This window comes from Aptenodytes forsteri, unplaced genomic scaffold, assembly GCF_000699145.1.
Source record: "Aptenodytes forsteri isolate BGI_AS27 unplaced genomic scaffold, ASM69914v1 Scaffold105, whole genome shotgun sequence".
NCBI classification, from domain to species: Eukaryota; Metazoa; Chordata; class Aves; order Sphenisciformes; family Spheniscidae; genus Aptenodytes; species Aptenodytes forsteri.
Genome location: NW_008796112.1, coordinates 68,581 through 93,302, shown reverse-complemented (window position 1 = coordinate 93,302; position 24,722 = coordinate 68,581). Strand labels below are relative to the sequence as shown.

Below are 24,722 nucleotides of genomic sequence, written 5' to 3'. Positions count from 1 at the left end.
AACAAATTATTGTGGTCTTATTCCCATTCCATTTTCTCGTAATTTAGGAAACAAATGATAGGTAACTGACCACATGCTATCAAAGATGCTTCTTGGCTTTGCTTTCACTGGCTTGAAAAAGACAAAGCTCTGTATCTGTCAATGGTAGAGCTTCCCAATATTGCTTCCTAACAGAATGGCATGCAGTAGCTTCATGCAATGGACACTTCAGCTGTCATGCTAGTTACCTCTGCTATCTTTCAGAGTTGTTAAATTGCTACCTAGACCATACAGACTCTCAAGATCTCACATCTACATAGAGCGTTTTTCACCAACCATCTCCATCTTCAGCAATTCCAATGAAGGGGAATTCTAACTGAAAACTATCTACTGTGTACTTACCAAGTCGTTACTGTTTTCCTCTCAGATTTTAAAGTTTGGTTGACAGAAAATTACTACATATCACAACAACAAGAAAATGTAGAGAAGGACCCTAATTTGATGATATGTAAAAAGGGAAAATATCTCAACATACTGAGGATTCAACAACTGCCTGGTTTCAGGGAAAAGCATGAACAGTAGTACATTAAGTAGAAGAGTCTGATTTCAAAGTTTTTTCTTACATTAATCAAAATAACTTATAACTATGTTCAAAGTTAAGAACTACCCTTCTACTTTTAGCATATTCCAATTATGGTTTGATTTCTGATGGCAGTGAAATGAGCTTTTCAAGTAGAATCCATTATTCTGTTCTTCCCACCAGATAATTTGCTGCTAGGTGCTGCCTGCAACTTATCATCAATCAACAAAAATGTCAACAGAGTGGCAGGATTAAGTATGTTCTACAGAATCAGCATTTCTACATTACTGGTTTGTCTCAGAAGGCCATGACTGTACATTTGAATTGCTACATAAGAAAAACACAAGTGCTGCTTGTTTTTGGGCTGCCATTTTTCAAAAACTGTCCCAAATCATCAAGGACATAACACTTGAAGAGTAATTCCCCTTCTTTCTCTAGGTAGCTGTTAGAAACAAACCAATCATGCTATTGAAGAGCAAGTAAAGGTTATTCTTGCCATAGATCAAAGATAAATGCACACTGCTAAAACACTTCACCTAGTAGCATTAAAGCTAGATGGAGAGAAAAGCTTTTATCACAGTTGTTTTCAGTACAGGTGCTGTATGCATCAGATATGACTTAACCCCTTCTTTCTCTAGGTAGCTGTTAGAAACAAACCAATCATGCTATTGAAGAGCAAGTAAAGGTTATTCTTGCCATAGATCAAAGATAAATGCACACTGCTAAAACACTTCACCTAGTAGCATTAAAGCTAGATGGAGAGAAAAGCTTTTATCACAGTTGTTTTCAGTACAGGTGCTGTATGCATCAGATATGACTTAAACTGTTCCAACTCACTTCAGATATGTAACTAGATATTTTATTTTTTTAAGTGTGTCTTTACTTGTAATAAAACAGTTTAATACAGTATTCGTACTAAGATTACCGAAGCTTCTTTTTTTAAATTTGACATTGTCCAGTGATTTTTTTTTCCTCCTCAATTTTTCAGTAGCAACTGTATACATTTAAAACCAGAGAGGATACTAATAAAAATACACTTCATTTCTAAATTAAACTTGTCTAGCCTGTATTTCTCATAATCGAAACTTCTTACATTAGTTTACTATACTGAAGGCCCATGGAGACTTGCACACCGACTCCCCTTTCAACCGCTGCAAAATTCCCAATCTGAGAAGGAAGATTCTTGACAGGCCACTGTGCTGAAGCACCTACCTGACATCCCAGAGCTAATTTTCAATTTCTAGTTGGCAAAAACAAATATTTCTAAGAAGTCCCCACAGATATTATAAACATGTCAACCGCTATTTCTGATCCGAGATGTAACCATTATTTGTGAATGCCATTCAGGAATGGCCGAGCAGAAAAACATGTATTTATTACCCTTACTACCCACCGCAGTGGATAAATGCTAACTTTGATTTTAATCAACAATACAGATGTTTCCACATTATAAGCAACTGGGCTCTACCAGACTCCAAAGAAAGAAGTAATTTTACAAGGTTAAAAAGAAGTAACTATGATAACAGCTATAATATAGCCATTTTATCCAAAACATGGAAAGTTTGAACACAGACATTTAAAGACATTCTGCAATATACTTAATTGGATACAACTCAAAGGGTACCAAAATATCCTTTTCCACCACTCAGTACTTAGCTGTTTAGAAAATAAGCTTTTTTAGACTTATTATAGCCATCTTCAAAAGGTAGTTAGCAGTACTGCATGCAACACTGAAGAATGAGAAGTTCAAACTACAAAAACACACCTGTAAAATCATAATAGAAAAAAATTTTCAGCACTACACTTAAATTCATCAGATTTATGGCAAAAAAATTTGTTTACTTGAAAACTGAACCAAAATTGGAGCTCTCCTAATTCAATATTCTTGATTCCTGTTACTTTAGTCTTGTTAAAAATTAACTAGATCAAGGGAGGGGAAAAATGAGACAAACCTGAAGAACTACTCAGTTAGAACCCTCCATCTTAAAGCCATATGCACTTCTCTCCTTACCTCCAGCAGAAAGGATAGCTGTGCTTAAAACTACTGCTGTGAACCAGTCTGCCTTTCTCTTTCAGTAATTTAATGATGTTCTTATCTGCATCCTAAAAAGACAGAACAAAAAGTTTTCCTTGGAATACAAATTTCACTATTTCAGTAAGCTACTACAGGATGTGTCTCCAATATCCAAATCAAGAAAACCACTACAAATAATCCAGTATTTACACACACACAAAAAAAAAAATCAAAAAGCTTCTATACAATTTATGCATTTACTGCAGAGGCACTGTAAAACACTAAATTTGGAAAGTTATTTGCTCTCCAAACCCTGGTATAGAGCATCAGTCCCTTCTTGCCCTTAACTCTGTTTACACACACACACACACGACTGTACAAAATTCAAATTTTCTGTAGCACTAATACAAGCCAGAACTCATATTATTTAATATCTTAAATCTTTTGAGTCTTCTGATTTTGTGGCAGGAAGCCACATAGTGCTTCTTACCTAATATTTAGACTTCACTGCAACACATTCCTCTAACGTGACTACAGTTACAGAAGTTGAAGCATCTTTTACAATACCTTACTAACTGAACAGGATTTACGTTCTAAGCTGGAAGTGAAAGTTGTACATTAATAAATTGAAGACAACCTACTGAACAAACAAATGTCAACATGACATTAAGAAAGAAAAATACAAAGATTTATGATACAGCAATATTGATAAGCTAAGAATTCAGCATACTAAGAATATTTTCCAAAAGTCTTAAGTTCAGATTCCTACCAGCAAGAAGATAAAACATGTAGCCTCCAGCGTTCTCTTATTTGTCTTAATAGATAGGGGGAAGCAATGATAGCTGTTTGAGTTCAAATGCAATGCAAGATTCTTAAGTCTTTTTCAAGTAAATTGTGTTTACAGGAACATGCTTTGCTATCAAACTGTACCAGCAGGAAACCAACTAAAACCAATTTGTTTTCTTAGCACGTAGAATTAAAGAGGCACTCCCTTCTATGGATCTGTGCCTGTAGCAATGTGGAGTTCCTGTGGGTGCCTTTTACATGGCTTCTCTTGCATATATTGGCAAGTAAATTCACATTGCAACACGTCCCACAAGTGGGGAAAATGACTGGATTTCTCTCCTCTAAAAAGTCATGTTACACTAACTGGCTGGTATAAACTTAATGACGACATCTGTGAATTCAGAAGTCATCCAGAGGTAAAGGAGGCCTCTGCACACTTGCCTAGAGACTGTATACATAATATTTCCATAAGAAACAAGGGAAAAGTGAGACTTTTTCTGCAGTAGATGCAAACTGGAGATACTCCTCTTCCCTTTCACGACTAGATACACAGTATTACTTAGGTTTCAAATTCTTTATTTTTCAGCTATTGTAATAAACAGTTGCAACATTGTTGCAAATGTTAAAACACATTTTGATTTTTCCAGCTACCAAAGACACATTGAAGACAAAGCCACTTAGGGAAAGAAAGGAACACTTCTACCATATATAAAATTTATCTTGAATAAAGTAGTAATTTACTTTCTCCAAGACCACTAACCTTCACATACTGTCCAGCAAAGTCAGTCACTTCTGCTGTGAAGCAGCCTGATGCATCAACTGGACAAACGGGCACAGAATCTTTCTGAATAATATTAAAATCCATGCAGACTCTGTAATCATCCTACGAAAGAGACAAGTGCCAAGTTACAGAAATACAAAATACTGGTTAAAATAGCAATCCCTGGAAAAAGAAATTAAATATTAAATTGAAAATGTGATGACTGGACAAGAATAGCAAAATACTCAGCCTTCACTAATCCCAAATACGCATAGGAAAATATGTATTTTCAGGATTGTACTTTTATTCATCACAGAAATGATGATTTCTTCAGAATATGTGTTTTTTCTCACCTAGTTAAGGGGATAGGTGCATGTGCTTCTGTACATATACATGCATATATATACACACATATTTTATGTGTGTACGTACATACATGTAGTCAACAGCTTCAGGCTATTATTGCATAGTAAAGGAACTGACAACCACTATGTCATGCTCTTGTACCAGCCAGAGACTTGTGTCTGTTTAGCACACAAGCCTGCATGGCATTTTTCAGAAGGCAGGTTGTTTTAATCAATCTAATTCTGGAACTCCACATAAGAAATCCCATGTTCTGAATGTCTTAATGTTCCAAAGCCTTTTAATCTGTATTTCTCAATCTTTGTTGGCCCATAGGCAATGCTGCTGACCAAGAACCACACATGGACAACATCACAGTTTATATTCCTGGCCAGCCTCTGTTTAAATTTTTAATTTCCTGTAGCAGTAAGGGGGGGGGGGGAAGAAAAAAATTAAGAAAAAGAGGGTCACTTCAGACTTTCATGAACATAACTAAACAACAGCAGTATCTTAGAAAAGATTAAAACAAAATTATTAGGGGAATAGAAAAGTTCAGACATTAATTTCAAGCCTTAAGTCAAAGTAAATCCATACCTTAACCAATTATCACTCCAGAATACCCACTTTCTTGCCCTAAGGCGAGAGAATATTATTGGGGGTGGAAGGGGAAGGGAGAAGGGAACAGTTGCAGATCAGACACTCTCAGCACATTCACAAAATTGCTTCATTTTTCCTCAAAGAAAAAGGCCCTGTCTAAGCCTGCATCAAGTCAGATTGCTTTTTTGAGTCTTAGAGGTTCCTGTATTGCTGCTCTGATGAAACGGGGGAAACCACAGACTTCAGGAACAACAACTGAAGTTTTGTGTAGTGTGAAACACAACCTGCAGTGACCCTGCCTGCCAAAACTGGCAGCAGTTGAACTGTTAGCCTCCTGTATGCTTAGAGCTCATTTACTTTTTGTAAAACGCAGCAGCTATTTCATAGGAGTTGCACTCTAAAGCAATTTGTCCACCTTGATCAAGGAGACCACAGCAGAAGCAAGGATGTAAATAAGCATTAAATAAGCAAGCGCTCCATAGCTAGCTGAATTCTCCTTTCCTAGATATAATCAACACAGGCGAGCCAACTTTGGAGTGACAGAGCAGAGTTTCCAGATCCTTTCTGTGGTCCTCATCCTGTACCTCCAAACCCACCCACTAGTCCCTGTAGTCACCAGCTCCCTCAAGCCAGATCTGGCAGATGTTGCCTGTTGATCCACAGTATATTTTACAATGATGAAACTCATCCACAGCGATAGTGACGTTGGCTACTTTATGTACCAAGGCATTACACGTAGAAATGAAAAACCACTTCAGCTACAGCACTCATTCACTCTAGACCATGGTCTCTTTCCGCTCTCCAGCAGCTGTGGACAGCCATCACGATTATTCAGCCTCCACTTGGGTCAACCAGCTTCTTCAGTCAATAGATTAACTGAGATAAGCCCATCCTCAGCTGACCTTTCATCAGCTATTATTGCTGAGATACAGCAAGCAGACTGCAGTGTTTAAAATGTAGGCCAGATGACAGAACTAATGTCAACCCTGATTTGGCAGTGAACTGTAAAAGGCTTTGAAGAAGCAGCCAGCAAAGACTACAAAGCTCGGCACGCTCACAAGCTAGCTAAAACATAATAACAAACCTTCCACTTCACAGGACCTAGGTCAAGAGGTGGTTCAGTCACAATTTGCATCGCTGATGCAGCCAATGATATATAAAGGGCTTTGCTATTTTGGTTTTCTACCGTTAGTTCCTTCCTTTTGAAGAACTCAAACTTGAACGTAGAAGCTTTCCAGACTGACCTGCCATTTGATTTAATGAGGATTTGCTTCAGTAACCACAACCCAAGAATATGTTCAGGCACATACAGAAATCCAAAAATGCTAAGCTCCGCTGGAAAGCTATGACAAATTTCAATTCTTTCCAGGATAGAAGTCATAGTGTTCACTTCTGTACCCCTGCCACAACTAGATCTCTTGAAAGATTACAAATAAAAGTTAAAAACCATACACAAAATGAACAAAGCAGAAGCTATTAAACAGCTCATTGATGAGAACTCAAAGCTTTTCTATCTGAAATTTAAAAAAAAAAAACCCACACAACAACAAAAACATGAAGTCAAAAGGTTCACTTTCAGCACCTCTTAAAAATCAAGTATACTTTTGCAATTTATGGAAAAGAAAGTGTAACAGTAACATATCTATGAAACTTCTGTGACTCAGTGTGAGCAGGCACTAGAAGTATAGGGCTTGTATGCAAATTAAAATGCTACTAAAGCTTTTTAATTTGACTGTAGATACATCTACATATGATGAAATGCCTGAGCAGCTGAATTTTAGTAACATGTTAATCTGAAGGTACAGTGAGTTTACAGAGGTTTTTAATACAGGTTTGCCTTGTTCTGTGAGCTTTAATTTTGATTTCTTTTGAACTGAAATAATAGAGTGCTCTGATATTGTGTGGCAGCTTCTATTTGGCAAAAGCATCACACAAGACAATGAAACTACATATCCTGGAACTAAATGAAGGTGAATTTTTACTTTAAATGTTGTTGGAGAAGGATACATTCCTAAGCTACCAGCAATACAGAATATGTATCACTAAGTAGAATTAAAAACAACCCACCTTACTTTCTATCCCTATTTATCAAAGGGACTTACTTATACTGAGGGGAAGGGATAGAGACAAGATACAACACCTTCTGTGAAGGACTCTGCTCTTTCTTCTCCTCTGACCCTTGCCTCCTGCTCCACTTACCCCTTTCCTCTTTTCTATTCACCTTCAACACAACAGTAAAGGAATTCACAGAGAAGCCAATTAATTAGGAAGACAGTCCTGCCTACAGTCATGAGTTATCTCCCTTCTTTCATCTAAGCTTGTCTACTTAAAGGCCAACACACATCACACTCAGTATTCTATACAGAGCCTGCTGTACAATGATGAATTTCTGACCCTAAACCAGAACCCTTTGCGAGCCTTTATGAACAAAAACAATCAACGGGCTGTCAAAGTGAACTACATGCATCCCAAAAGAAAAAAGGTAGCAGCATTAAGTGCAACATATACTATGCAATTTCCTTCTAAAGTTAGCATATCCAGTTGACTCAGGCCTATGCATCATGCATTATAAAGTCAAGCTGCTCCTTAGCTAATGAGTGCAAAGTTTTGTTCCTGATGTTAGCGTACTTTTTCCTCACACAAATATTTTATGCATTTTTTTCTTTGCAATGAATTTAACTGATACTCTCATGTTTTTGTTTTTGTTTTTTTTAAATGGTTTTTGTTTTTCTCTCTCCTGGGAATTCAGCAGATTTTTTTTTCCCCCCTCTGTGTTTACACAAATCTCTGTGGGCTTACAACAAAATCAAATAAAAGAGGGCAGATAATCCTTGCTCTAACTGGCCAGTGAGGCTTTCCAACAAGTTGTTTCCAACAACTGAACTGTATTGTGCAAATACACAACAAAACGATACAGCAGCCAAGGGAAAGTTTCTTCCAGAGCTCCTTCTCTATTAGCAGCCTATTCTCTTCCTTTATTCCATCTCCCACAGCAAGAGCTCCTGCCTCAAACCCAAGTCTGCTCCCTCACCCCTCAGTCAAGTCCTTGCAAGATAGGGGAATATCTGAGGTGCAAGTAGCGTGATAGGCTTCAGACTTCTAAAGACAGTTTACCAGTCACCATAAATTTCTTTATTAGCTAATAACATACAGCACAGTGATTTTCTTTATTCACAGCTGTATTAAGCTGGGACATCTTTTCATATCAATATTCATCTTGACAAGGGAAACATCATCACAATGGATGCACCCTTCAGAAAAATGCAGGAAAAAAAAGACAGAAAAAGATGGGATATTTCACATGAATACAAAGAGGCCTATTACTAACGCCAACAGTTTCTGGAAGTGATCATAGAGCTCGTGGTCCAGGGATTGCTAATTGCTGGGCATTGGCAGCTCTACTGCAAGTTTTTTGAGGGCATCTTTGGATAATCACTGAAGACAGGACACTATACAAAAAGGACAATAAGTCCAAACTAGTGCATTTAATTCATGTGTCTAAAAACTGAAATGATGAAATCCATGAAAAATTATCCCTCTTAACCTTCAGAAGAATAGACTAAAGGAAAGGACAATAAAGACAGAGGGAAAAAAAAAAAAGGAGTGCAACAAAATCCTTCTACACCGAGGGATAGTCTCAGTACAAAAGCAGTCAAAGCATTTTTTCATTCTCTAAAAGCCTAATGAGTAACGAAATTGAAACACTGAAGAGGGACAGGGTGCTGAGCAGAACTGCTGTTACCATCCAAAAATTATCACTTAGCAAAGCCAGTTTTGACTATCAGTGTAACAGATCATTTCTTCTCGAAGCTGTAAATTTAGACTTTGAGAAAAGCTAAGAACAATGACACTCAGAAGATACAGTGGTGAGTTCACTTCACATGCCACAACAACAACCAAATCAAGGGACACCCAAAATCTCCAGTCTAGCACACAAAGGGCACTAGTGAGTGCAAGAACTCATCAGAATACAATGCCACATTGTATTCTTATATTTTTAAGTACCAAATAGGAGGATTATTTAATATCATAGTCACCCTGACAGAGTCCCCAGTAGCTGGAAAGCCAAGCAAAGTGTGTTGGAACAAAGTCAACATAACAGATATGTAGCTCCTACTCACAGCACCAAAATAGGGGGCCTGATGTACGACACCCGTGCCTTCTTCCTCCTTCACGTAACTGTCTACTACCACAGCAAAGGCACCTTTATCTTTGCACTGTAACACAAAAATACGTTTTTCATATATATATGTATACGTAAATATATATAGCAAAACAGAATTCTTAAGAACATGGAAGAGCCACTAGCCACCCACAAGAGTAAAGAACTGCATCAAAAATAAGTGGAAGAGTAAAATGTGACATTCCTAACATTACTTAATCATATCCCATAGCTAAGATGCCCAGGCTGTATACTTCATTTAAACAGTGTCAAATGTGATTAAATCTAAGACGTCTCTAGAAGGCCTCATAGTCAATTACTCTTCAAGCCACAGATCTTCACACAGTTCTGTGCTTAGCAGACTACAGACCAACACACTCCTGTGAGGATACAATCTAGAAAGCTACAGGGATTCTATATACAGAAGTGTCCTTGCATTTTTGTATGTCCACTGTACCTTCTAATTTTAAAAAAGAAGTTCCTTTTTATAGTAACATATTTTCTTTAATTCCTCCAGAGAATAAGAAGGTGGTAAGTACCAAGTAAAAAGAAAAAAAAAAACCCCAAAAAACAACCCACAAAAAACCAGAAACAATTGCCAAGAAAAGATCTGACAATTTTCAGTGTGTTCAGTATGCAGATAACGAAAAATAAAAAGCTATTTCCTACTCCTTAAAACAAAAGTAGTAACAAAAATTACTGCAGTCACAGCTGAATCAAACATGTTACAAAATATTAGGTTTGGCTTGTTCTGAAGAGAGATAGTTTGAGATAAGACATCCATTCTAAAAAAAAGTAGATGCTCATCTGCTCCTTAGAAGTACAGGACTCAAAAAATTTACCTATTCCAAACCTTTACATCTGCAGTCCCGTTTTTCAGATTCAGCTGTGTGTTTGACCTTTCTCTAGAAATAACAGGTCCTGCTCCCTACAGAGGTTCTCTCACCTTTGCCAACTTCAGCACATGCTTCAGAACAGATGGTAGTCACAAACGACCAAATCCCTTACACAAGTTAACAGCTGCTTGTCCAGCAGTACTGTAATCCACTTCAAGTCTTTGAAAAATTTAATCCATTTTTAATCAGATTTTTTTTTTTAATTTAAAAATTCTCTACCCCCTCTCTTCTTACTATATATTCTATTGTCATCTGCGGTGCTATTAACTACACTAGACTTACGCAGTGCTTAAATGCTGCACAGGACGACATCCATAAAAAAGCATATATGGGTAGTTATTTTAGCAAAGGCTTTTAACTCTTCAATGGAAAACACTACACGTCTGCAACTGTTATCCACAGTCAAAGTCATTCTCTTGTGAATACAAAATTTGTGGACTTAACAGGCAGATGACAGAAGCTCACCAAATGAAAAGTTGAGAGAATACTGCCTATTTATTAATGTGAATTGGACGTTTCTCTGCAATCTGAAGTCGAACTACTATTTATCACTGAGTTCTTACTCCAGGCGTATTTAAAACTTAAGGGAAAAAGATACAGAAAAAAGGTCATTCTCTTGTGAATACAAAATTTGTGGACTTAACAGGCAGATGACAGAAGCTCACCAAATGAAAAGTTGAGAGAATACTGCCTATTTATTAATGTGAATTGGACGTTTCTCTGCAATCTGAAGTCGAACTACTATTTATCACTGAGTTCTTACTCCAGGCGTATTTAAAACTTAAGGGAAAAAGATACAGAAAAAACTCAACCTTCTGTTTTTCAACCTTTCACTAGGATTTTGAGCTACTTTAATACAATACGGGGTTTGTTCTTAGGACACAAGATTTTTACAACATAAACAAGGAATACTGAGAATCGTTTTTACGTTTGTCTTTGTATGTTGTATCAAACACCAAACTTGTTTATCTTACCTGAATAAAATATTCAAAGAGTGGTTTATATTTCTTGCCTTTAAGAGCAATGCCAGGAAACCTGAGGAGAAAGATTTACGTGAACACAAATTAACAACTTGAAAACTGCTTAGTCAGCTGGTAGGAATGCTATTTTTTCCCCATTTCCTTTTTCCCCATCCCTAACAGAATTTGACTTCATAAGGTAAAGAAAAAAGTATTTTCTCAATAGTTTGCTTCCCATTTCTACACCTCTTCAGCAATTTGGACTTGGACAAAAACTGTAACATGTCTTAATATATCTCTGCTAACAGTCAACAGGTATGCTTGTATTTGATGGTCTTTCAATCAAACAATCATTGTAAATTAATGTAGGAATTAAGCATTAATAACAATCTATTTCTGGTAAAGCTGGGCAAAGAGCTTCTGGATAAAACACAATTTCAATTTAATATTTGTAACAAAGCCCTATAGCTCAGCATATTCAACAGAACGAAATAAGCACTGATCCAAGCCACCTAAAAGCTATATGCACAGAGGATTGTGATACAGGGTACTGCAGCATTTAAAGCTTGGATGCCTCATTTCTTTTCCTAAAACTAGGCACCCAAGCTCTCCGCTGGCATCTCAGAGAAAGATCCAACACAGACAGGACTGTCTGAGGAACCAATTAAGCCAGACAAGAAACGCCAGACTGAGATAGAGCCTGTAGATCCGGCTGTCTTCAGACTTCTGACAATAGTCAACACAGATGGTGATTAGGTTGGGGTTCACTGCTCAGAACTCTCCTGAAAGTGCTTAAACCTTCCATTTCAGGAAAAAAATCTCGTTAAAACACAACTTCATGTAATAGATGGGCTACCTCTCAACGTGTGTCACATCTGTGGCCTTTCCCTATACTCTTCTCAATCAACATCTTCCCAAACAATGGTCAAACCATAAAACATTTGACTACCTCAAAGCGGGGAACTCTACAAAGCTGTTTCGTTGTACAAAAAGGAACTCAAGCAGTATTTAATGCCAAGTTAAAGAGCATGACTCCTCAGCTCAGCATACATAATATCCACTAGGAAAAGGGGAGATTTCTATTTTAAGCCACAGCTTCACGGATGGTTTATATATTTTATATTACAAACAGCCTTAGGAATGTTTGAGGTGCTTAATTGGGATCAGATGAGAGAAAAGCATCCCAGTGCTCAGCCACACAGATGTGGGAATGCTCAGACACAGAATGTGAAGCACTAGAACTGGCTTAAAAAAAAAAAAGTAGTTAAATTCTTATTTAATGCGAGTAAGTGAAAGGTTAAGGGTTGTGGATCACATTCCCGATTTTCTCTTTTGATATCTGAAATACTTTGTTTATCAAAGTCCTGAACTTCAAGCTGAAAACATATACAGTGCTGCCTTCTTATGACCTAAGTTATAGTAGTAACAGACTCATTTAAAATCACTATAGTAATCCTTCACGCTCAAGAGATCAGAAATCTCTTTGTTGGATCCTCTAGAATCCAAAAAGAGACAACAGTGGAAAAGAGTGTAAAGAAATGAAGTGTTTAATATGCAAATAGACTGAAACGTAACACAAAGGTAAGAAAATGCTCATCAATCATTTCATACCCACCACTGCTAAATAAAATAACAAGGCACTCAATGGCCAAAAGTGGGGTAATATACAGAGACATTTGTGCAAAGCTGCAGAGAGTATTCTGATAAAGATGGTAGCCGTCTCATCACAAAGAAGTATTCCCATTTGCTCTCACACAAAAACCTGCCATCTGCATCTGGGAGGAAAAGGGAGAGAAGAGTCAGGTTTGGTGGGGAGGGAGGCGTGGCAGGGAGGGGAAGGCTGAGAGTACTCAGGAAGTTCAGATGACTTCAGATACAGAAAATTTCCAATAATATCATTCCTTGACTTCAGCCTGCCACCTGTTATACAGCAAGTGTCATGATTTTCTCCCTTGAGGGCCTAACTGCCTGAGAATTTAAAAGTGAGATACAGAAAGAAAAAGGTTAAGAGTAGAAATAGGAAAGTTCATTTCCATGAACTTACATACTCATAGATCTATCAGATGACTTCAGATACAGAAAATTTCCAATAATATCATTCCTTGACTTCAGCCTGCCACCTGTTATACAGCAAGTGTCATGATTTTCTCCCTTGAGGGCCTAACTGCCTGAGAATTTAAAAGTGAGATACAGAAAGAAAAAGGTTAAGAGTAGAAATAGGAAAGTTCATTTCCATGAACTTACATACTCATAGATCTAAATCTTTAAAAGACCCGCTCAACTGCCAGCTACCTCTCAATTGTCTCACATTCCACATTCGAGAGAACTAATTTATTATATAACATAAAAATTAGAGCATGACCAAAAAAAAGTCAGCTTGAGCAGACTGTAGCACTAATACAGAAAGAAGAAAAATACACGGCTTTGCAATGAGAAAAGAAATTGCTAGCAGCCTTATGTATAGGCACAGAGAGGTTAAAAAAAACCCCAATACACCAAATTTGGGGGGTTAGAAATACAACTAGCCAGGGAGATAAGCAATGACAGCTGAAACCTGTGTATGATTGTCTTAAAGAGTAGGTACTTCACAGTTCTGATGAAAACACCGCACCAAAAGAGGCCAAAACACTCATTGCATTCCTGTATACAGAATGACTGCAACCAGACTGAAATTAAATTTGTAGTATTCTATTAAAAGAAGAATTTAGAACCAAAAGACAATAGATCATCAAGTATTAACACCTTGCTTGTATTTTTTTTAAGTCTAAAGGAAATGCATTAAAAAATATTTAAGAAAATAGAGTGGGTTTGGTAGCAGGCTTAGTTTTTAAACACTTTCAAGAAGTTTCAAAAGACTGGAAAGGAACACAGTACCTATACTTCAAGAGAGAAATGGAGTACTGATGGACCTAAAAACCAGTCAGACTAGCTAACAACCTGATTCAACTTTAAGTGGTTGAACAGTTTTTAAAAAGTGAAGTACTAAAGAACATACAATATGAATTTCTTAAGAATGTCACACCAAGCCAAATTACTTCTTTTTAGGCAGACTACCTAGCTTAGATAGCAAGCAAGCAGATAGATTTAAGTCTTAATGTTAGTACAACTTCTGACACTTTGACATGTCATTCTGACACACACAAAGATTTTAACTGGGTGACTGTACATTTACATGGACGCACAACCACTTCGAGAGAAAAAGTTATTGCATCATGGCTTAACCTCAGCTGGCAACTGAGCACCACCCAGCCGCTCGCTCACTCTTCCTCCGCCCCGGTGGGATGGGGGAGAGAATCAGAAGAGTAAAAGTGAGAAAACTCATGGGTTGAGATAAGAACAGTTTAATAATTGAAATAAAGTAAAATAGTAATAATAATAATAATAATAATAATAATAATAATAATAATAATAATAATAATAATAATAATAATAATAATAATAATAATAATAATAATAATAATAATAATAATAATAATAATAAAAGAATATACAAAGTAGAGCATGGGAAGCTGAAAAGTCCTTGACTAGTGTAAGCACTGCTTAGCAACAACTAAACCATCGGTGTGTTATCAACATGATTCTCATGCTAAATCCAAAACACAGCACTGTACCAGCTACTAGGAAGAAAATTAACTCTATCCCAGCCAAAACCAGGACATATTGTTAATTCAGTATCAGACTGAAAGAAAATTTCCAGTGGTATCCTGGCGGAGACTATCGTAACGCTGACACTATTCAATGGTTTTACTGATTACGCTGAAGGGAGGAAAAAAAATCTGGAGATCGGAAGTTCTGTCAACCCTGAAGAATGAGAGTACTGAAAATCATCTTTATAAATTGAGTACCAGCTTAAATTGCTACAGAGTAAGTGACAGATGAAGAGGGGGGGGGGGGGGGGGGGGGGGAGAGAAATCAATGCAGAAATACAAAATAAGAATTAGTCAACTGTGACAGTATGAGGCAGAGCAGACAACATCTTAAGCAAATGTTCCAGCTCTATATTCCCCTAATTCAATGACTACTTCTAATTGCTTAGCTGAAATAAGATGTATCCTCCTTTTTTTTTTTTTAACCCACTGCACAGGACTGAATAAACTTAGCATATAAATATTTGTTGTATTTTACCTCTTTAACAGGTTTATGTTTTATACAAAAGAGTTAAGAGAAGCCAAGCTACATATTTTGTCTAAGACAGCTACAGAATTTAATACCTGCATCCCCTATACAGTCTGACTCTTTTAATAACTCATATTTTTCCACTGAAACAAGATGAATTATCAGCCTTCAGAAAGAATTAACTGCTACTAACTACATAACTTAGGCAGACCATCCTATGGAAGCAGTATTTGCTTGCTAAAGACAATGGTTTTTGCTTTTGCCCATTTCCTTTTAAATATTTACATAATGTTTAGAAAGTGTTCAGCATTTGGACAATCTCCAGGTTTTTTTGAGACTTAAAGTAATGTCTTTCTAAGAAAACGCACAGGAAAAGGAAGGACTAAGGAACCTTTTCTCTTCCCCACCACAATACAATGATCCAATGAAACTTTGATTCTATTTGTAGCTTCATGTACAAGACCGATTTGTTCTAGTAAATTTCAATCTCCTTTATAGATTTTTGCAAGATACAGACACATGCAGGGAAACCCATCTTTAGATAACTGCAAAATCCAACGTCTTGGAACATTTAACTTCTGATCTATAAAAATACTGGAAGTTAACAAGTGTGTAATAATTTATGTACTTGCCTGTCAAGTATCTCATATTCACTGTCAGATTTGTACAGTGCTATCAGCCTGGATTCCATCAAAATGTAAATCTTTTCTGTGGCATTATCTAGAATATGAAATAAAACAAAAAGTTACATAAATCTCAATTTAATACCCTCATTTGCACCATTACGAAGCCCTTCAATTTACGCAAGATGGTATCATATTCGCTATAAAACTGCCCAGAATAATCCTGCTGATCGACCACTAGTTTCCAGCTACTTCTTCCCCATACAGCCACTTAATGAACACTTTTCAAAAGTTAAGTTTAAACAGAAACCACAGGATGAAACCCAGTCCACTGATTTTCAGTGTGTTTTTTTGTTCAAGAGGCAGAAATACCCTACCTTGTCTATTATCATTGTGCCAAAGAAAGGATTTGAAAAGTTTCAGTATATGTAACTGAAACAGAGAGAAACAATTGGAAGATGGACAATTACTACATAAAATCAATATTATTAATTTGACATTAGGGGTAACAATTCAGCTTTGTTACTTTATGCTGCCTTTCTGAGATTTTGTATTCCAATCAATTTTATGCTTGGATTTCTTTTGAAAAGAAATAAATACAAATAAAAAGTGAAACGTTATGAAGGAAACATTTTCTACCCCCAAATAACCCTAATCTCTTAACTTCAACGACAAGTTTTATTCAGACTACTACCTTACCAACTTAGTCAGGGTCACTATACCACCAGCAGACTGTAGGCCAGAGACACCCAAACCCAACAACTCAGCATCTCAGGCAGGTGTAGGTGTTATTTCTGAAAGCACTCAATAACTCTTTTTGAGATGACCAAATTTATGTTAAAGCCTTTGAAAACCAAAATATATGTAGTTCTCTCTTAAAGCAAAGAAAACCCAAACACCTGGAGTTCACTGTAAATGCCTCTGCAACTTTTCATGTTTAACATCACCTTAGGCACACGTTAGATTCATGGTTATGTTGGAACTGGAAATTATACCTTTGGCATTTTTTTTAGTCCAGATTAAATGCCATCATTAACTTGAATATCTCTTCTCCCCCCCTCTTTTTTTTTTTTTTTGAAACGTACACTGAAAAGTCAAAAAAGGTGAGCAGTTTGGGAGAACCTGAAAACAGCAATGCAAGAAGTACTGTTATCCAAATTCCTGCTTACTTTTTAATTTAAATTAAAAAAAAAAAGTTTTGTAGATCAAGATATAATTAAAGATGACTGCATTTCAAGAATAAAATAAATTCCTTTCCTAAGTGAAAAGGAAGACACATCATAACATACTCCATTACCAACGGAAAGAAAAAAAAAAGGAACTGCAAACCCTGGAAAACTACTTGAAGCAGTAATGAGAAAAGCAACAGCCTGTATTGTTTAGGCACCCTATATGGTCTGTTGCATACACTTCCTGAAGTGCTGGGTGCTCTCATGAAAGAGATTACCTTATAGTACAACTTGTTTAGTCAGGCACAACCAACTGGTCCACGAGTAAGCCAAGGCACTTGGTCAAGTGTACTCTTACATTGGAAACCACAGTATATACCTTGCCTTACATTTGTGCTAGAAAACACACTTCAGTCAGGCTGAGACTAGCATGTGACATCTTGGGTCTGTTATGGGTTAAGAGTACAGAGACATTCAGTTACTGCAACTTAACTGTCATACAGCAGTAACTTGTTCATGAGTCTGAGCCCCAAGAAAGGAGGGAAGAAAAAAAGCTGGGGACACCCAGTCACACTTCCCTGTCTCTCAAATATAGTGTGACTTTAAGAAGACAGATAAGACATTTGCTCTTTTTCTTTATTTCATCTATCAATATTTTTAGGGAACAGTCCTCACAATGCATGTAAAATAAAGAACACAGCAGTTGGAAATCATCAGCCCCGTAGCAAGTAAATCTCATCCTTCAAAATAACACTGACCCCACCCCAGCAAAGTGCTATAAATTTAGCATAAAACAGTCTATCTTAAAAAAAATAAGTACATATTCACAGGCACTGAAGAAAGAAGCGTTCATTATATGTCACCTTCAGTTAACACTTGCCTCTCAATTTTACATACTGCAATTCTGGATTAACGCAAAGGGCCAAATTACTAGGCAAGGTCCAAGGAGTAGTAGTCCAAGCAACAAGAGAAACACTTGCATCTTCATCCAGTGGGAAGCTCACAACCACTGAAGGATCTTGAACGTCCTTAAAAACAAGATAAAGTCAAAGGCGGAAAAAGGCGGGGGAGGTTTACTGCACGTGTTAGTGAGAAAATACAAATCTAAGAAGTAATAACTATTACTGCCATCCACCAAAACCTATCTTGCAACTTGCTTAGTTCATCACTGCAGTGGTAGAAGGTGAAGTGGCAGCATAAGAAACCTTGAAGAGAACACTAATCGCAATGTTCCTCAATTATACCAGTGCAAACTGTCAGTCCAACAAGGCCACAGGGTTAAAAGTTCGGATTAGCAGTGAGATTTTGGGAATTAGCTGCCAAAACACCAAAGAGAGCTGAGCGCCAGTTCCCTCAAGTACCTCTTATAATCCCATTTTAAAAGTTTATAATCAATCTCAACTGTCAAGAAAATCAGCAGTTTCTCAGATACTGCTACACAAAGCCTTTTCCCACCTTTTCTTCTAGAGTCAGGGATTAGGAAGAATAGTCATCACTTAAGAAGATGCAATCTCTTATTAAGAGGCTGTTGTTAACAAGGAAAAAAGAAGTTTTGGGTACTTAAAAAACAAGTGTATGTCAATATTTAAGAGTAAAAAAAAAAAAAACTTAGGGAAGGAGACCTTTGTCAGCTACTCTATAAAACTTTGCCTCCAAATGAGTCAAAAGAATCCCCTGAAAACAAGTTTTTCTTTCAGATACATACAACCCTATTCAGTCACTTCACATTTCACATATTATGAAAAGCAGATTGAAAAAGCAATTCTAATCTTGCAAATGTGAAATTTTCACTATTAATTTTAAATGCCAAACAAAAATGGGCGTCATGTGCACAGACCCTAAATAGATAAATAGGTCCTATCCCCCCATCAATTCTAGTGCAAGGCACTCTGGTTTCCATCCAGCATCATGGAACAGTTAATGGCATCACGGGACAGGCAGCTATTTATGTCTGAGCTAAGCGCTGCTCCAGAGGGAATTTTCTGTGAACATCTGGTGCAGTCAACAGTAATACATAAATATTACATAACTCCCCAACCGCATTCAGTAACAAGCAAAGATCCAGCTATCACTACAATTCTGTCTCTACCAATTGTTAAATGACACTGTAGGCTATTTACTTCATTTTCTGAAGCACTCAGTTGACCAGGTAGTTAAAAACAACTGGCAAGCCATAAAAAAATAACATCCAGTTTGCCAAGTAGTGGCATTGTATAATATTTTATCTGTTCACAAAATTATGCCTGCTTTAATCTGAAGACAACACTTCAGTTAAATGTTATACAAGCTGCTGACATAGTTTACTCAAGCGTACATTAGACACCTAACTCAGTTTCTAAACATGCTTCTTGTGTCCTGTTTCCTGTGTCCTGTTTCAACAAGGCCAAGTGCTGGGTCCTGCACTTCGGCCACAACAACCCCATGCAGCGCTACAGGCTTGGGGAAGAGTGGCTGGAAAGCTGCCTGTCGGAAAAGGACCTGGGGGTGCTGGTTGACAGCCGGCTGAACATGAGCCGGCAGTGTGCCCAGACGGCCAAGAAGGCCAATGGCATCCTGGCCTGTATCAGAAATAGTGTGGCCAGCAGGAGGAGGGAAGTGATCGTGCCCCTGTACTCGGCACTGGTGAGGCCGCACCTTGAATACTGTGTTCAGTTTTGGGCCCCTCACTACAAGAAGGACATTGAGGTGCTGGAGCGTGTCCAGAGAAGGGCAACGAGGCTGGTGAGGGGTCTGGAGAACAAGTCTTATGAGGAGCGGCTGAGGGAAATGGGGTTGTTTAGCCTGGAGAAGAGGAGGCTCAGGGGAGACCTTATCACTCTCTACAAGTACCTGAAAGGAGGCTGTAGCAAGGTGGGGGTCGGTCTCTTCTCCCAAGTAACTAGCGATAGGATGAGAGGAAACGGCCTCAAGTTGCGCCAGGGGAGGTTTATATTGGATGTAAGGAAAAATTTCTTTACTGAAAGAGTGGTTAAACATTGGAACAGGCTGGCCAGGGGAGGGGGGGGGGCCCCATCCCTGGAGGGATTTAAAAGACGTGTAGATGCGGCGCTTAGGGACATGGTTTAGTGGGCATGGTGGTGTTGGGTCGACAGTTGGACTCGATGATCTTAGAGGTCTTTTCCAACCTTAATGATTCTATGATTCTCACAGGATCAATAAACAGAAGCCAAAGCCTGCTTTCCACAGTGAGAAAGATAACGGCTGCCTTACACCCAGAAATGACTGGTCTCGCCAGGAACAAATCATGTCAGCTTACAGACCCTCAATGTTTCAGTCTTCAAAATACCACCTCTAGCAGACAAAAAAAAGATAATTTTTGCATGAAGTGGCAGAGCAGCACACCCCACACACACACTCTACTGGTTCCAGAGTAAGAAATAGCATCTAAATATTTCATTAAGACTTGAGAAAAAGAGCTTTGCTCTATGGAAAAGGGGCACACACACAAAAAACCACCCACAGTCTCTGTTCTAAAGAAAGCTCATTAATCTGAGCCTGTATGAAATGTCAGTTAATAAGTATGAGCAAAGTAATTATTTCAGTTGTCAGACAGTCACAAATACTGAGATATCTTTGCAGGTCTCACTTTCTTAAATCACAAAACCTTTATTCTTCAGTATGGTCAATTACCCCCTCAGCAATATTGAAAGCTCTACTATCTGTGGACTGCATTGTACTACAAATCTATTTAAACATTTGTTTTAAAAACACTATTTTTGGCCAGCAAATTGGCATTTTTTAGGCAAGATGTAAAAAAGACCAGATATACAATTTGTGCTAGCTCTCTGCTGTAACAACATAAATGAAAGATTTATGATATAACGATATGGAGGCCTGGATGGGGATTAGAAAAGATACAAAACCTCTGTCCACAAACTAACATGAAATTTGGAAAACTGGGACACGAGTTCTGCCTTCACATATGTGAACACAAGTTTGTTGCAAATGAGAAGCTGCACCTACTATAGCTAGTCATTCATTTTTAAAGGAACATCTTCTGAAACATAGTATACCAATAATAAAACATTTCCTGGAATTTCTCAGTCTAAATTAATGATTCTTAGAAGAGCTATTATCCTACTGCGCTACAACCAAACACAGTCTTTGAAAATTCTTATTAATCCCCTCACAGGAGATTTCAACTCTGCCAAGGACCTTCCTCTTTTCAGATCTGCACAGACAGGGACAGCAGCACTTCTCTAAGTATTTACCATAAAAACCCTACACAGTGCAATACCCATCTTGAAAGTCCAGAGAGGAAGTGAGAGTAATTTACCAGAACAAAAAAAAGTATGTACTTTATATATAATGTAAATAGTAACCAAGAAGAACACGAAAGAATGCTGAGATCAAGTGATCCAAACACACACAGCAAAATATAATAAAAACTAACCTATTCACCTAAATTTTTACTATCAATTTGGAGTGTAATAATATGCTTATGTACCACCAAGCAAAAAATACTAAAGCTTTCCAAATCCAAACTGAAGACAATAGAGAAATCTGATTGCAACATATAATGTACACATATACTGACTTACCTTGTAATTCTGATGGGACTCAAAGTTTGATAGTGGGGTGTTGCATGCAGTTGAAAAAGGCATGACCTTAACACCTCTATACACCAGTCCTTTGTCATACAGCTGCTTGAAAACCCACCTGGAAGTAAACAAGGAACATGGAATAGCACTTGGTGTTTCAAATTTAATAGATCAACTGCAAAATGGGGTTCTGCTCCTAGCTGGAGTGCCAATCTGAATGACACCTTTTTTAAACAATCAATCATCAACTAACGACAATATTTGCAAGTCAAAAGGAAAGACATAAATTGATTGCAAGTGTATTTCTGGCTGATTTTTAGCTCTAGCTGATTCTACCAGCTTGGTTTTCCACGCACTGACTGCACAGCACGTAGTATTTAGATGAAACAAATCCATATTGCTGATTAATCTTTCTCAAATTTCTTGAATACAAAGAAGACCTGAAATTTGAACTACTAACAAGGCTGAAATCAGTCATAAATTAGAGAGAAGACGTGTAGTGACATGGCTGCTCACTTATCACATGATCTTGAGCACCTACTACAGCAACCAGTACTACAGAAGAGACAGACACAGGTTAGAGATACCTGCAACCTACCCCGAGTAAATCCTGACAATCTGAAGAGCATTTTTCACAAGAGCGCGCAGCTAACCATGCAAAGTAATGAACTCAGTTTTGTGGTCCTCCAATTTACATTAATGTTCTCCCTTATTAGCTCATCTCACGCTGGACTCAGTTCCTGTCCAAGATCACAGTCTCACATCAAGCTTTAACTCTGTTTATGAAATCTTCAGTACAGCCTGTAGCATATTTGGATCCTTATGTCTTCTTGACATTATCAAGACAGCATATATTACAATATGACAAATTGAGTCAATGCTCAAGATTAATGGAAGCTGGAAGAGAAATATACTTCACATAGCAACTCATCAAGTGTCCACGTGATGGACAAAACCCTACGTTTCTCTGTATCCGAATACTGCAGGGTTTGCTAAGGGATCATCAACATTTATCAGCTTATCAGGTCTCACTGACTTGCACACTTAGTCTGCAGGTTGGCTACCTTAAAAGTAAAGGCAGGAGAGGGCAAGCCTTAAATAATCATGCCAAATTCAACTCAAAAATCAGAGTTTCTGCAGAATCTGGTCATTTCAAATTCCACATCCATATTGTTAAGCTCAGCTGACTTTAAAAACTCCTTTACTCAAACTATGTTTTCAAACCATTCTGATCACTTTTCTGGGTCCCTTTCCAGATAAATAGCTCATTGCTAAGCAACCAACCCCATCCTGGCAAGCAGCACTTTTTCCTGCAGGCTGTCGTTTTGTGCTTGAGAATCTGGACCTGTATTTAAGTCAGTGTCTTGCCTTCTCTGCCTGAAATCATAATCTCCGAGACAAAACGCAAGTAGACTATTGCACTGATTTGTATCTGCAGCCTGAAACAAGAACATTGAAAGATATGCAATGGCCTGTTGTCATGGAAGTCATACGGTATCTTAATCAGAATAATTATTACCCTGCAGATCATACAGTCGGAGAAAATACAGACTGTCATATGGAGAAGACATGTAATCCACTCAGATTCATCCATGGGCCTCTAGTAACAGTCCAAAATTTCCTATGAGTGGTTGCTAACATCAGAAAAATTAAATAATCTGAACTCTAAGATGGATAAAGCCTAAGAGACCCTCAGTAGCATCAAGTTCTGCCACGGAGGAGCCGAACCTAGAAGTCTTTCAGAGCTGTGCACTTCAACAAAGGTGGCTTACCTGACACACACAGCTCAAGAGTAACTTTGTTAAAGTAATAAATGTCACCCACAGTCAAGCTGTGGCTGCCTGACCCCTAACCCAAATTCAAAACATAGCAGTGAGTGCATCTGTTTTACAACAGAGACTGTATCAACTTAAACTTGCATAAATATAAATCAGTCTTTTATAAAAATGATTCATGAATACAGTTTCATCAGCTTTCAGCATCTACATTTGAGCTGGCTAACTGCAGAGGTTTTCGTGCAAGTTAAAAAAACCCAACATTTTAAATGTATGCTTACCACCTCAGAGCATAATTAATGCAGACTGTGACAAGTGACAGCATTTATACTGAAGGTGTTCTACTTGCCTTTCAAAAACAGTTAACTAAGATATCTATAGAAAAAAGCTCCACTTTATCTCTGCTTTCTAAAGAACACTGCCAGCTAACAGCATAGAAGAAAACTACTCAGAGAAACACTGAATATTTAATTCAGCTGTAAATTTAACTCTAAACTTCAGGAAAGGTGAACACTAGATGGAGCTGCCAAGTTAAAAATCCAAGCCAGCATCTCCCTCTTGTGGTAATTCTGCCCTATTGCAAACCAAGTGCTCCCCAGTTGTTGCACCGCTGAGCAAAAAGATGGGCTTTCAAACAACATCATTCTTCAGAGCTCTCATGACAGTTCATAACGACCACTCACCTGTAGTTTAACATAGTCTCTACTCTCAGACAACCACTCCAACATAATAAGTAGCATTGTGACTGAGTCAAGACTGCTGCTTGATGCAATAGCCCTCATTATCACTACAAAAAAAACCTGTTCTGTTATCTTGAAAAACACCTGACTGGCTACCTTAACAAGAAAGCTTCTGAGAACAGTTCTTGTGTGACCATCAGAAATGCACAGGAGATGACTCCCAAAGAGCTTCCTGCTCGCAGCACTGCCCACCTAAAACAAAGCAACTGCTAAAGATGAACCTAACTCTTACTGTTAGAGTCACTTACAGGTGGATATCATGTTTTGCTTAAAAATTCAGACACATGCTATTTTAGACAATAACCTATCAAACAGTGTCAACATTTTGCAAACATAAGGGTTAAAACAATCTGCAAGGAAGAGGCTCAGGGTTTGTAAGCCAAAATTGAAACTGCAGTCCTTTCTGAAACAAATAAGCTAACAAAACCACAGAGCTCCTTTCTCCTGACAAAACAGAAAAAGTTTGTTCACAGAAGTTAGAAATCAAACCCCGTTCCCCTAATTCTGATATGTTACACCTCAAACATAAACAAACTCAGTTGCATCCTCTTGGCTGTGGGAGCAGCATTTGCATACTCCTTCACTGAAGAAAAACGAGGTTAGGGAAAAGGTGAACTCAAGATGCCTATTTCAGCCACTTGTTAACAGAGAATCTGGTCCCTAGAGATGCAAGGTAGCTTTAA

At 37.8% G+C, this 24,722-nt stretch overlaps 1 protein-coding gene across 1 annotated transcript in view; it reads right to left on the bottom strand.

Annotated features, from left to right (window-relative positions):
• IARS (isoleucyl-tRNA synthetase) overlaps positions 1–24,722 on the bottom strand; it is a 113,340-nt gene that overhangs the window by 75,688 nt on the left and 12,930 nt on the right. The window contains exons 6-12 of the mRNA XM_009287042.2: positions 21,525–21,642; positions 17,864–18,011; positions 15,824–15,911; positions 11,091–11,151; positions 9,180–9,275; positions 4,120–4,242; positions 2,571–2,662 (exon numbers count right to left, since the gene is read on the bottom strand). Coding sequence (XP_009285317.1) covers positions 2,571–2,662; positions 4,120–4,242; positions 9,180–9,275; positions 11,091–11,151; positions 15,824–15,911; positions 17,864–18,011; positions 21,525–21,642 — 726 coding nt within the window. The remainder of the gene's footprint in view (positions 1–2,570; positions 2,663–4,119; positions 4,243–9,179; positions 9,276–11,090; positions 11,152–15,823; positions 15,912–17,863; positions 18,012–21,524; positions 21,643–24,722) is intronic.